We start from the raw sequence: 13,436 nt of genomic DNA, 5'->3' as shown, positions 1-13,436 counted from the left end.
AATGCACTGTCAGGTGTCCATGGTCAAAAACACCACTGTTCTGGTCTTTCAGCCTTCCTCCATTTTGGGGGCGCCCCCACTTCGGTGGGTACCCCCTACTTCTGCAAGTATACTCTGTTACTTTTGTCATTGTGTGGGCACCCCCATTTCTTCAGGTAGCCCCCTACTTCTGCATGTAGTCCTCCAATTCCGTGGTCATACCCTCAAGGCCTGTGAGTGTCCCCCACTTCTGAGGGCACCTAGAAATTGCACGATCTCCTTGCCTACATGCTTAGGACGACTGAGAAAGCTAGGAATTCTGAGATGCAGCACTGCTTGGTAAAATCGCCAGCACCCTAATCAGCATTCACTTTAAGCCTAGCTCGGGACCCTCACTGCTAATACCCTACAGTGGATTCTCCCAGTTCCCAACCACTTCTGCCATCATTTTCAAATGGGCTTAGGGTTCTGCTCCTTTGATTTTGTTGCCATTGGGAGGGCTGGCCTCCTTCCCTCCGTCTCTGTTTCTCAGTCTCGAAGGAAAAACATACCACCAGTTTTAAGACCCAGGGGGCAGGACTCGAACTTTAAGCAAAGGATGGCTGTGCACCACCAGATTAATCCAAGGTCACTTGGGCAGAGGGACCCGGTGCAGGGCCCAGCTGCCCGCACACAGCATGACCCACCAGAGGCTTGGCAACAGCATGCCCTTTAATTGAAGGCATTGGGTTTAAATTTGAGTCATCATCGTGCCATATTTCAGACTTTTGTTTGCCAAACCGCCAGTCAACTTAAACTAAAACATGTTTTTGGAAAAAGATTTTTAGGGGGTGGTAAGAAGTCAGTAACTTGCTGGAAACATTCAAATGGACTTAGGGCTGTAATGCAGAAAAAAATAAAAATGTGTGTCGGTTCAGGTTGTGGATGTTCTCTGTGGCAGAGGAACAGAGAGAGTGCGGTTGCAAACTTTCTGTTTGTCCTTCCCCAACTGTTGCACACCAGGGTCAATTCATTAAGGTCACGTGTGTGTGCATGCTAAATTGCTTCAGTTGTGTCCTACTCTGTGCGTCCCTATGGACTGTAGCCTGCCAGGCCCCTCTGTTCATGGGATCCTCCAGGCAAGAATACTGGCATGGGTTGCCATGCCTCCTCCAGGGGATCTTTCCTCCCAGGGACTGAACCTGCATTTCTTATGTCTCCTGTGTTGTCAGGTGGGTTCTTTACCACTAGCACCACTGCAACGTGGGAATCCCCTTCATCAAGGTCAGGAAATTGCTACTCAAGGTTCTTCCTGGTCTAAAGGCAGCATCTAGAGTTACCAGGTACTTGGCCACATTCTCATGCCATAGAGAGAGCTGGGAGGACCAAAGATCATTCTGGCATTAAAGTGTTAAAGTCCTCTCTTGCACTCATGCCTCAGTGTGTCTTGTTTAAAAACTTATTATGCAAAATATAAGCTGGGCTCCCAAGTGGTTTCTGGGCTGGTTGGCAAACTTGAAAACACACTAGCATCAACTGGTGGATAAACTTAAGTAGCAATGCCAGGGTACCACCTTCAGCTGATGAACTCGAATGTGCTAGAGGTGGGCTTTCTAAAGAAAAAAGTTTCACAGGTGATTCTAATGTGCAACTGTGCGTCTTCTGGAGACCTACTTTGCTGGCCTCTCTGTGCCCTGGATGGGTTAGTCAGCACTTGTGTTTGCCTGGTTACAGTTCTAACCCCACCACTGGCCCATCTCCTGGAATCTTCACCGGCTCCCCAGGGGAATTTCCAAAATGTGTTGGTCTTGAGGCATGGTGTAAACCCATTTTTGAAAAAGTGACCTTTCATAAGTGGGTAAGTTGCTGCTTTTAGAGATTTTAAATCATCTTTAAAAACCACAGTTAAAACTGTGTTTAAGCCATTGGTGGTATGGAGAGAAGTGGGTAGAGGCAATGAGTGTAGCCTAAAGCCAATTAAACAAAGGTACAAACGTTACATAAAAACCCTCCAATTTATCATCAACTTTCTGATTCTAAAAGTTCCACAAAATTTTCATGCTATCTGATAAAAATCATAACATTGAGATAGGAGTGTTGGCCATCTTTTTCATTCTCTCCGCCTGTCTCTTTCACGGAGACTGATAGCTAGTATGAACATGATACATTTTAAAAAATGCACTTTGTCTTTAAAGAGGTTAAACAAATTTGAAGGCTTCAAAGTTGATTCTTCTGGTACTGAGGAATCATTGTAGTATTAAGAAATCATTAGGCCAAAGCAGTAAGATGAGGATAAAACGCTGGCAAGCTACTCTGCAAAGTTGCTTTAAGGATAAGAAGACTATTTGAGAACAACTTAAGTGTCTTAAGTTCCTTAGAAGAAAACCCTCAAAATGTGGTGCCTATCATTAAAATGTTTAAGCTCTTTATAAAAATAACATTTCTCAAATTGCAGAGGACTCTAACAGTGAAGAGGAAAAAAAGATGATTCTTTCCAAAATAGATATTTCCCCCCTCTTCCTGAACCTAATAACAGAAAGCATTCAACAGTTTCTTTAACTTAAAGATTAGGAGATTGTGCTCATACTGTTAGACACAAGTTTTTCATGCTGAGTTTTAATCAAGAGCAAAGGACATGATTCTCTATTTTTTTTAAGTAGAAAAACATTTTTTTAATCAACCAAACTGCAAAGGTCTTTCAGGGAGAATAAACAAAGAAGATTTAATAGTCAACTAGTCTAAAAATTAAGTCTGGAAAAGGTTACCAATTATAAAATCTTGTCATTATAATCAAAAATATTAATTGAATTCCCAGAAATAAAATTGCCTTGTGTGATCAATTAGTTGACTCTTATAAACAGTAATTTTGATAGGTAGGTAATAACAAATATTAGTAGCTGACTTTGACTAACATATTCCAGTCTGCAGAAAATGTCCATGTACGTTACTGAGTTTCACAGCTACTCTGTGAAGTTAGGTTATTCTAAGTCCTTCTTACACTTGGGAGTGTGAGGGTGAAACAATGCGAAAGCAGTGGAGCTGAGATCTGACCGCAGGCCATTTTACTTTCAGCCCTTTGCTTATATGGAGCTCCTCCTTGTAGCAGCTTAAGAGTGCGGACTTTAACTGCTGGTTTCAGATCTGGGTATCTTTGCTTATGTAGCTTTGTGACCTTGGACAGGTTATTTTGCTTCTCTATACCTCTCTATTTATGTAAACAGAGAATAAAAGTACCCACACTTTACATGGTTAATGGAAGGCCAAGAGGTATTAGTGCACACAATTGCTTGAAATAGATCTCCACAATTCAACTCCTTTGTTCCTGTGCTTTATCTTATTTCTTGGGGAGAGGAGAACAGGTAGAAAGGAGAACCATCTAAAAATTAACCATATGCTGATCAGTTTGGGATCAAGACATCAGATGTGGGAGACTGGAAACTATTCACTTTCCTAGCGACAAGTTCCAGGTCTTCCTGGGCCTGACTCCAACCAGCCTGCACTGAGTTGTGGGCCGAAATGACCTCCCAGAGTCAGCAGACTCACACTGAATGACATGAACATTTCATCAGGAAGGTCTCTGATTGTTATCCCTTTTGGTCTGGAATAAGGGTTCATCTGAAGAGCAGACAGATCTGATTATGGGCTCAGCTCAGAGCTTCTAACCTACAAGAGGCCTGGGTTTGTGTGTGTGTGTGTGTGTTTTAAAATCAGGTCAGTTGGGACAGCCAGGCCTGTATCTGCCCAGATGACAGGTGAACGATCCAGGCCTCAAGGGGGCTTGAATGTCATCGCTCTGGCTGGGCCTTTGCAATCATCTGACTCATTGACATGGCACTGAGAAGCACAGCAACCCAGGAAAAAGAAAATAAAAACCGACCGACCAACACCCATAGCGGGTAAACTGCCTCCTACTTCTGATCCTAAAACCCAAACAGCTGCTACCTCCTGGATGGAACCGCTGACAACAACACGCAAGGGAGCTTAGGGGGAAAAGCAGCCACCGAGCAATTAAAAAGAATCAGTGACTTGAAGGTCATGGTTAGGCTTAACTTGTTTTACTACCTTCATCATTAATATTTTGCTAAAGCTCAATAATTTTTTTTTTTTCCCCCAATGCAGGGTTTAAAATAGGAAGCAACTGACCCAAGCAGGTAGTTTCAGGCTTGCAGTGAACCTGGGACTGAATATTGTCCTCACGTGGTGGTGGAGGGGTGGGAGAAGGGAGTCAGAGAAACAAGGTTTCAACGTGCCTGAACACCCAGCTTTGAGGCTTAAACCAAAAATGTCTTAAGTTCACCCAGAGTCAGCTAAAGCTGGGCAAGGAGGAAGGCCAGTGAGAACGACCAGAGGGGCATAAAATTTTTAAAACAACCCAAGGTGCTTTACAACTTGTTTTCTGCTAAATTCTCTCTGGCTAATGTTGCTGCCAGAGCCCACGCTGCCTGCCCTGTGGCTCACGTGAGGGATTATGACGGTCCCTGTCTGGGGGTGCCAATCACAGGGACATCCTAACAGGATCCATACGGAACCAGAAGTCCATCTGGGGAGGGGGAAGTTGAGGAGTCTATTTTCTGCTTTCCTCAAGATGCCCAGGGTCCTAAAAAGTTACTTTTATTCTTATCATGCAGGGGTGGGGGTGGCTTGTCTACTTCAAGACAAGCTAAAGAGACACTTCAACTTGAGAATCTGGGTAATCTACAGAGACTTACCCGTACGACGTAGTTAAATCTTCTGGAATCCAGAATGGCAGTTGAGAAGTCCAGCCTGTTGAAAGCTTCCCCCAGAGTGCAGTACCCATGGCGCTGAATGTGAAAACAGGGGGTGCAGAGGTCAAGTTCTAGAATGATCTGCTGGGACTCTGCCGACTAGCTGGGTGGCTGTCTAAGGTAACCTGCTCCTTTCCTGCACCATGATCAGCTCTTTCTGGGAAACTCCACCCCTCTACCCCTCACCCCCGGGAGCCACAAAGATGGGTGGTTCAGCAGGCAGTTGCTTTAGTCAGTGACTGAAGTCATGACGTGTACCCTGTGGGCCCTTGTCCTCCACATGCCCTTGTTTGTTGAGGAACAGTTGGGAGATGGATATGTGATATATGTTGATCATAGGAACATACTTCTGGGGGGAGAATTAACCCTGCGTGTGTTAGCTCTGTCTGCCACCCTGCCTCACGTCTCAGGGCTTTTCTCACTGTGATCATCAGAAGCGTTTTTAAGGCTTCACGAAGGAGCCAGGAAGTTTTGGTCTTTCCCCTGTGAATGCACAAGGCACTGAGGGTGGAAACCCCTGACTCACAGCCCCAGCTCTACTCCTGGTACCTGGGTGGTCTCAGGTATATCACTGTCTCCCTCTCAGGGCCTCAAATCACAGAGGGAACTAGTTCTCCAAGGTCCCTGACAGTGATAGAAATTCTATCAATCTGCCATGCAAATTTAGATATTACAACGTCGTGTTCTCTTTTGCATCTTGTTTGTGCAGTGTTGCAACAGGCAGGCACAAAAACATCTGCTGTATTTAGTAAGTAGACTTCCAGGGCTAAAATGAACCGAGTTGAAGTCTAAAACTGATGTTAGAACAAAAGGGAAGCACTGTCCTGAGGGAAAGGCTGGAACTTTATAACAGTACTTTTGAGATGGGAATATTCATCTCCATAAAGCACTTTTACAGTCATCATCTCACTGAACAACTGGGGAGTCCACCTAGTGACTTTTGCCTCTATCTCTGCAGCCCCAAACTCTGATGATTGGCTAGGTAGTGGGCTGCAAGCTACCACCACCCACACCCAAGGGGACAGTCCTATATTCTCCTAGGGCAGGTATAAAACTAAGCGTTCTCCTTAACAAACAGATGAGTGCTCACCTCTTTAGTACTTCCTTTGTGAACATAGATCCATTTTTCCTGGTGGAAATCTAAAAAAGACAAACAAAAAACCTGATAGCTTTAAAATTTCCAACATGGCCAAGATTTTGCATTTATTTTTCATTTATTCCAAAGTGTTAACAAGTTTTGACAGAAAATACAAAGACTCTGCTGACAGTCTAAGGGGATGCAAAAGCCTAATTTCTGCAGTGTATAAATACCAGAGTTATAATTTACTTTGTTGAAGGCATTTCAAGTCTTTGATACTCAGATCGAGTATACCAAAGCTCCAAATTAAAGAAAAAAATCTAATATCCCAGTACAAGTTTGTGTTAAATGCCAAGCCTACAAGTTAAACAGTAGAAATAAAACAGATAACATGAAGAAGCCAAGCAGTACAGATGGAATCAACCAAAGATCTGTAATTCCTGCTTATTAACAGAAATTTAGACTCTCTGTTCATACATCCAGCATCTAGAACTGTTACTAGTATTTATACAAGGAAAGAGGGGGAAAAATTTTACATTCAAAGCCTCAAAACCCAGTTCCAGATGAAAGCACACACTGGTGGTTCAGCTGACCATATCACTGAATAATAACTAAACTATGTCAAATATAAGTGACAAGCCAGGGAAAAAACACCCCAACTAGCAACTGACTTATAAACACAACTATAAAGAATACACTAATCTCACTCATAAAATGCACAACCAGGTTTCTGAGTGCAAAGATCCCCGTAACCTCTGTCAATGACACAGTCAATGTGAAAACCAGTGCCAACCACGTGAGGTGTGATTCCCGCCCCCCACCGCCGCCGACAGCCCCCGCCCCACCCCAAGAACCAATCAAAACGATCTACAGACAGCTTTCTTTCTTAAGTTCAAAACAAACAGCTTACACTGAGTTTTGGTTTTGCTATTCAGCATGTCCTTCTTTCTCTTCTTGGCTGCAACGTCATAGTTCAGGCTGTTGAAAAGATTCTCCTTATTGTATACTTCCTTGCTGCAGTAACTAGGAATAACAAGACCAGAGGGGATGAGCTGTAACAGTTACATTTTAACATGAGCTGTTTCTATAAATAACTCACTGAAGTTATAAAACTCAATCATATGTGCCCCTCAAACAAAGCAATAAAATAATCACTCAAAAGTGATTGGGGTTGCACAGGCCCAAACTTGCCTCTTTTAGGAAGAAAATAGTGTCAGATCTCTATGGAAGACAGGGATGGGGACTTCTACTCGTTTTGAATGCCCAACAGTGTTTGCCATTGTATTAGATACATAGTTCTGCACTCTTTAAGAGCCACCCAGGGTACAGCAACATTATTTTAAGCAAAAAATCATGAATGGGTGGGGAGGGAGGAAGAGGAAGGGCTACTGGTATCACTACAATATACAATATTTTCATTTTGCAAAAATCACCTACCTCAAGCTGCTTAAAAAAAATAGCTTTATGGAGATATGATTCACATACCATATCTTTGACCTTTATTTATTTTTAGTTGAAGGATAATTGCTTTACAGAATTTTGTTGTTTTCTGTCAAACATCAACATGAATCAGCCATAGGTATACATGTGTCCCCTCCCTCTTGAACCTTCCTCCCATCTCCCTCCCCATCCCAAGCTGCTTTTAACTAGCATGCTCCCCTCAGGTCTTTAAAACATTTACAGAAGTCTGACTTACAGACTGTATTTCTAGGAGGTGTTCAGTGTATAGTGTTAGTTATGTTTCGTATCTTTCCTTGACTAACACTAGGCATCATGTTGTGAGGTGAAGACCTTGAATCCTAAATGAAACAAGCTGAATTTACAATTCATCTATTAGGGCTGAAAAGACAGAACTGGCCAATTCACAGGCCACTAAGCAATGTACAGTTTCAACTTGGGTTGGGGCATGTTTCCTTCAGTAAGCTTAGCTGTCTTTGGGGGGCTGATGGAGTTCTATTATGTAATGGGACTTGAGAGTAAATCTCCAAAGAGTTTCCACAGAAGAAACGCAGGAGAACTATTGAGAAGATACAATGAAAAGATCCCCTTACCCCTACCTCCCAACCCCCATGGGGTATGCATATGCCAGGCAAGATTTTTATTTTTTTCAGGCAAGATTTATAATGTCAACCAGTAAAACATCAACTAGCTTGTGTTTTTTTTTTTTCTTACATCAACCATATATTAGAGCCCTTTAACTTTCTGAATTCTTTTGCTGAATGTAAAATATGATTTGATTTGTATCTTGTTTGGACCAACATCTGTTGGATAAGATGAGGCACGCCTGCACTTCTCCATGTTATGAGTATTATGTAAAAGAGAAAAGAGGGCTTGAAAAACAATCTCCAGGATCCTATTACTATCAATACAATGATCTCTCCAGTACTTCAATAAGTACAATAAGTATCTTGCTAACATGCTTACACGTGACAGCACCAACAATATACTCAGTGTTTCTGGACCCAGAGGGATAGGCTTGATGGATAATCAGTCATTTGTTAATCTTCCCTCAGGAGGCCAAGCTTAATACCATTTATTGAACTTCCTAATATCATTAGCCCTCTCCTTCTCATCCCGGGATACAGGATACTTTGAGGTTTCAGCGGGTTTACTGTAGAAATGCCCTGTCTTAGGGAACACTAAGTCTTACTGAGCCCAGGGTGAATGTTTTGGGCCTGGCTTTGTATCACACGTGAGTGTGTATTTGCTTGCACAGCTTTAGGGGCACAAAACCACTGAACAGCCAGCTGCCCAGTGCCAAGTTCAGCAGGATAAGAGGGGCAGAAGAAACGGAGAGTGGAATTCGGAGTCCTTAGAGCTAATTTAAGAAATTTCTGTCAACGCTGAGGAGAAGGGAGGAAAATGGAAAGTCACTTGACTGGTCCATGATGTACCAAAGCTGAGAACAGCTTTAGAAAACAAAGTTGAGGCCATTTTGTGTAAAAATATCACACGAAGACTTATTTTTAAAGGAAACACACACTGGCACCATGAGCAGACACCTACAGCCTGAATTCCACATAGAGAGCACCACAAAATGAAGCTGTCTTATTCTCAATCACACATTCAAGGTTTAGCAGAGCAGTTTTGGAGCCTGGGCCATAGATTGTGACCATTCCTTAGCAATGTTAAATATTTATCTTTCATCTTATTCTTTTCTAATTGAAAACATTCCTCAAAGGAATTTGAGCATTTGCTTTCCTCACAGAAATAACAATAACCTGCTTTAAGCCCGAGTGACTCATTTCCAAAGCTAGTTTAAGAAGAATTTGACATAATTGATGATGCTCTCCCACTGGAGAATGTAGAAAAGCTTTAACCAAAGAGAAACCCTGCACTTTTCACTTAGGTTTTGGACATCAGAGGTAGGGCCTGGAAGGAAGGACTATGGGGTTTATTTGTGTTGCCTGCTTATATGTTTTCTTTTAAGCAATAATATATTCAGTTAGAGGCTATTTTGAGAGTTCAATTATGTCCATTTCAAGAAAATGCAAAGCCAATGGAAAATTACAACTGAAATTTTGAACAAGAAAAGCCATCATCATTTAGGAACCACGACTTTTTTTTTTTTTTTTATAAGCAAAACCATTTAAAGAGGCTGTCTTCATTAAATGCAATAGTAACCAGTAACTTGCTATTTTATAGTCAGTTCTAATAATAATCTTGATTTTTATAGGCACAGGCCTAGAATAAGAAAAAAAAGACCTCTTCCAGCCCTGTACTGTCATCACACACATACCAAGATACTTAAAGACAACTTTAGAAAAAATGAAAGATTTCAAAATAAGTGCATTTGGCAGCAGAGACAAAGGGAGGGAAGAAGAAAAAAAAGAAGTCCTATTTCTCATTTCATTTGTAATAGACCATTTGGAGAAAGCTGTGGCCTACTCCTAAGGGCTTAGTTGTAGATTAAGGCCAATGAGAGTTCTAGGCTAATTTGCTCCAATACATACCCAAACTGTCAGACTCACAGGGCGAGAACCCCATTGTTGTGGCAAAACAAACAGCCTAGTGTATGAAGCCCTGAGAACACTGCCTTGCACACAGTAAGTGCTCATAAAAATCTTAACCATTATTTTATTTGCTTATTCACTATTTTATTTGCTTGTTTTCATTTGTGCATCCAGGGCACTGGGGTAAACGTCCTGCTTCCTGGTTCAGCCTCAGCTGTACTTTTGGAGTTTTCAGAGGCACCACTGCAGGCTTGCAGAAGAGTGGCCCAGGCTCAGGGAGCTGAGATTACTCATCTGGGGGGTGGGGCAGGGCAGGGCTGGGGGTTATTGGTGAGCAGGACGGCTTGCGAGGTGGCTCAACCACCAGTTCCTTGAAGCCTTCTTGGATCACCCTAATTCCTGCTAAACTCTTTCCTTGAATTTTCTTCATCTGCCCAAATGTAACACTTGCCATTCCTCTTAGGTAGTTTCAACTTTTTCACAAGGCGCCTCCTTGAAGCTTATCTGAAATCCTCCCTTGATCTCAGTTCAGGGCACTTAGCTGTGATGGGGTTTTGGAACATTCTGCTGCTGGAAGAAGACAGGGCCCGGGACACAGAGAGAATGGCCAGCAGGGTCCAGAGAAGGTGCTCTGGGCAGAGAAGCTGTGGTCCACACATAAAAAACACCATGGTCCCCAGGCTGCAACACATCAAGGGCACCCTCACCCTCCGCTGCCCACCCCCCCTACTCTTGTCCAGGCAGCTCACAGAATGGGAGGTGCAATCAGACTAAGAGCCTGAGGCCTCTTTCGCAGGCCTCTGTTGCACATCCACCCCCCTTCCCTCTCTTTCAAAAGGGCCTGCCTTTTGTTTTCTCCTAACAGGAGAGGCATTCAGCTTCACCTGAGTAGGCAGGCTGGCAACCCAAACCTGACATCACAGGGCAACATCACCAGGACTGAAAACAGGAGGGATATTTGAGCCTGTAAACCCGGGTTTCAGAAGGCCAACGGCTTTGAAGAAATTGGCAGACTTCTCATGTGAAGTAGGGAAGGGACTGTTTACAATTGCTGGGAGGAAAAAAATACTCTGCAAACAAACAGGCAGCTGCTTTGCTAGGAGCTACCAAATGAGTCCTCAAATCTGACTCATCCAAGAGCCCCAAGTGGTCACTAAATGGATCACCATTTGTGATGATGGTGGTAGGCTAGCAGTTCTAGCTAAGATGGCCTGAAAAGGGAGGAAACAAAGGAGGTTCAAGACGGGGAGAGAGAGGTGGGAAGCTAAGGGTAAACTTTTGTGGTTAAGGTAAACCTGTCTCCAGGTCTCCCCTACTATGGAGAGAGAGGCACCGCTATTCTAAATAGGAGTGACACCAGCTTATCTCCCAGAGCAGATTCAGTGTGAATGTGTATGCCAAGCAGAGCCTCTGATTTGGAAACTCTCCTGCTGAACCCACTGGTCTGTCTCCCACTAAGGAACATCCTACGCTTGTACATGCGTGAGCTGCTGGGACACAGCTAAGCAGACCATGGCTGCACCTCCCTAGGAAGAATCCAAACTGCCACCTCAAAATGAAGTCCAAAACATTAGATCCTCACTTCTTAGGAATAAGGAGGAAGGAAGGAAGGAAGAAAGGAAAGAAAGAAGCTTCCATTCTACTATACTAAAAAAGAAGCTTTTAGTCCAGGGAGAAAAATTTAGGCCAAATAGGCAACTAGAGTCCCTAAAAGAGTCTAGAGACAGCAGTTAGTCTTTTTATTTTTCTGTAAATTTTCTGAGTTTCCATAAGTAAGATTTCTTTAGAGTGCTTCCCAAACTCCCTAGGGACAACCTCAAGTATCTTTAAAGTAAAGGTCAATGTGCTCTTGTCTTCCCTGGCAGACCCCCAAGATTAATTACTTTTATTTTTTTCCACTGGAAAACAAAAAGTGATGCTTCACAAATCACAAACAGGTGCAGGGCCCTGGAGGTCAGGACGCTGAAATAACCATATTTCCTTGATAGTTTTTGTAAAATTGAGTGCCAGGGGCTCAGCCACACAACCACTGGTAAATCTGAGTGGGAAGCTGGCCCTTGTACAGGATTCTCCACTGAAGTCAGTGTAAGGGCTGGGGGTGGGGAGCAGTGGTTTTCACCAAAGGCCACGGGTAAAGTCACCCAAGGGTGAGCAGGCTGCACTGATCCCCTCTGGGCCAAATGGCAGCGATGTGGATGCCAACTGTGGTGATGAGGGCTGACAGACTCCAGGCCGTCTAACTCCTTAGTTGCGGCTTCTGTGTTATTAAACGGGGTGGGGGTGGGGCTTCAGGCTCCTCGGAAACTCAGATTTTCCACCACACTGACAGCTCAGGTGGAACTTGACTCCAGAGGCTCACCCAAGCCAGGCGGACTTTCTGCAGGGGATGGGCATCACTTGAAATGGGGGCGCACTCACTATACAAAGAAAACGACCGAAAGGGCCACTGAGGAAACAGGTGCAAAGACTCTGTCCTCCCACAGGCCGAGGGCTTGGGTTTTCAGCCCGCCTCCCTCCCCTCCTCCGCAGCTCTGCCTCCTCGGGTCTTTACCGACGCTCCGCCAGCACGGATGCCCCAGGGGCCATCTGGTCGCCCCTTCCTGGTTACTCATCCTCCCTGCCCACTCTGTGGTCGTCTGTGCGTGGGAAGAGCCTGGAGGCGCGGCGGGCGGGACCCGTGTCCAATCCTGTCTCAGACTTGTGCTCAGAGCCCCGCCACCCCAGGGTCCACCCCAGGGTCCCCCCCAGGTGAAGGTCATGCGGCCCACTCGCCGGCGTTCACTCCCACCACCACCCCCCACGCAAATCGCACGACGCTGGTGTCCTTTAAGGCAGTGGACCCCTGAAGTTGAGTCTAAGTTTTAGCATTTGGGGATAAGATCAGTTTCTCAGAGGGACCAGGATTCTGTAAGAAGTGCCCACTTGGAGACGCTGACCTTGAATAATAAGAGAAACCAAACGCCCGTGCTCTGGCGACATCTCTGCAGAAACCCAGGATGATTCACTTCCATCCTTCTGGTCCGGGGCTCCCTCCTCACCCTGTTCCGGCCTGTCTGCGTCCCATTCACCCGCCCCCCACTCCGAGAGGCCAGCCCGGGTCTGTCCACCGCAGCTGAAGTTGGTGGCGACCCGCTCACCTGCCGAGGTCGCTCACGAAGCTGCCGCTCTTCTCGTCCAGGAAGCGTTTCCAGCCATCCGCCGTCTTCACCCAGCTCTGCCCGGGCGACCGCCAGTCCTGCCCGAGGAATGGCATGGCACCGCCGAGGGATGCGACGGATGGACGCGACGGACTGATGGACGGGGACCTGCCCGGCGGCCTCGGGGGCGCGCCTGCCCTGGGCGGCTGCTTGGGGTGCTTGGGGGCCGGTGAGGGAGCGGCTGCGGGATCGGGGTGCGGGACGAGGTGCGGGCGCTCGCGGAACGCACGGTGGAGGGTCGCGGGGCGCGCGAGGCTCGCTGCAGTGCCGCGCTGCGGTCCGGGCCGCCGTATTTATCATGGGCCGCCGGCCGCGGCTCTTTGTTGCCGGAAGAGCCTCCTGCTCTTAGCCCGGCCCCCCCAGCCCGGAGGCCACGTGGCTTTGTTTATAGGCTCGACTTGTTTTCCGAGGCGCCCGCGGCTCCAGCTCTTCTGGCCGTTGCACAACTGCTCGCCGATGGAAACTTGAGGCCGCGCTGCGGGGC

At 45.6% G+C, this 13,436-nt stretch overlaps 1 protein-coding gene across 3 annotated transcripts in view; it reads right to left on the bottom strand.

Annotated features, from left to right (window-relative positions):
• Positions 1–13,218, bottom strand: part of FBXO32 (F-box protein 32) — a 36,975-nt gene extending 23,757 nt beyond the window's left edge. For all 3 annotated transcript variants that reach the window (XM_060393684.1, XM_004011657.5, XM_042254162.1), the window contains exons 1-4: positions 12,893–13,218; positions 6,713–6,825; positions 5,815–5,864; positions 4,668–4,760 (exon numbers count right to left, since the gene is read on the bottom strand). In XM_060393684.1, the coding sequence (XP_060249667.1) occupies positions 4,668–4,760; positions 5,815–5,864; positions 6,713–6,825; positions 12,893–13,008 (372 nt within the window). In that variant the 5' untranslated portion in view covers positions 13,009–13,218. The remainder of the gene's footprint in view (positions 1–4,667; positions 4,761–5,814; positions 5,865–6,712; positions 6,826–12,892) is intronic.
• Between the last annotated feature and the right edge of the window lie 218 nt (positions 13,219–13,436).

This window comes from Ovis aries, chromosome 9 (genome assembly GCF_016772045.2).
Source record: "Ovis aries strain OAR_USU_Benz2616 breed Rambouillet chromosome 9, ARS-UI_Ramb_v3.0, whole genome shotgun sequence".
Lineage (NCBI taxonomy): Eukaryota > Metazoa > Chordata > Mammalia > Artiodactyla > Bovidae > Ovis > Ovis aries.
This window is presented reverse-complemented; position numbering and strand designations above follow the sequence as displayed.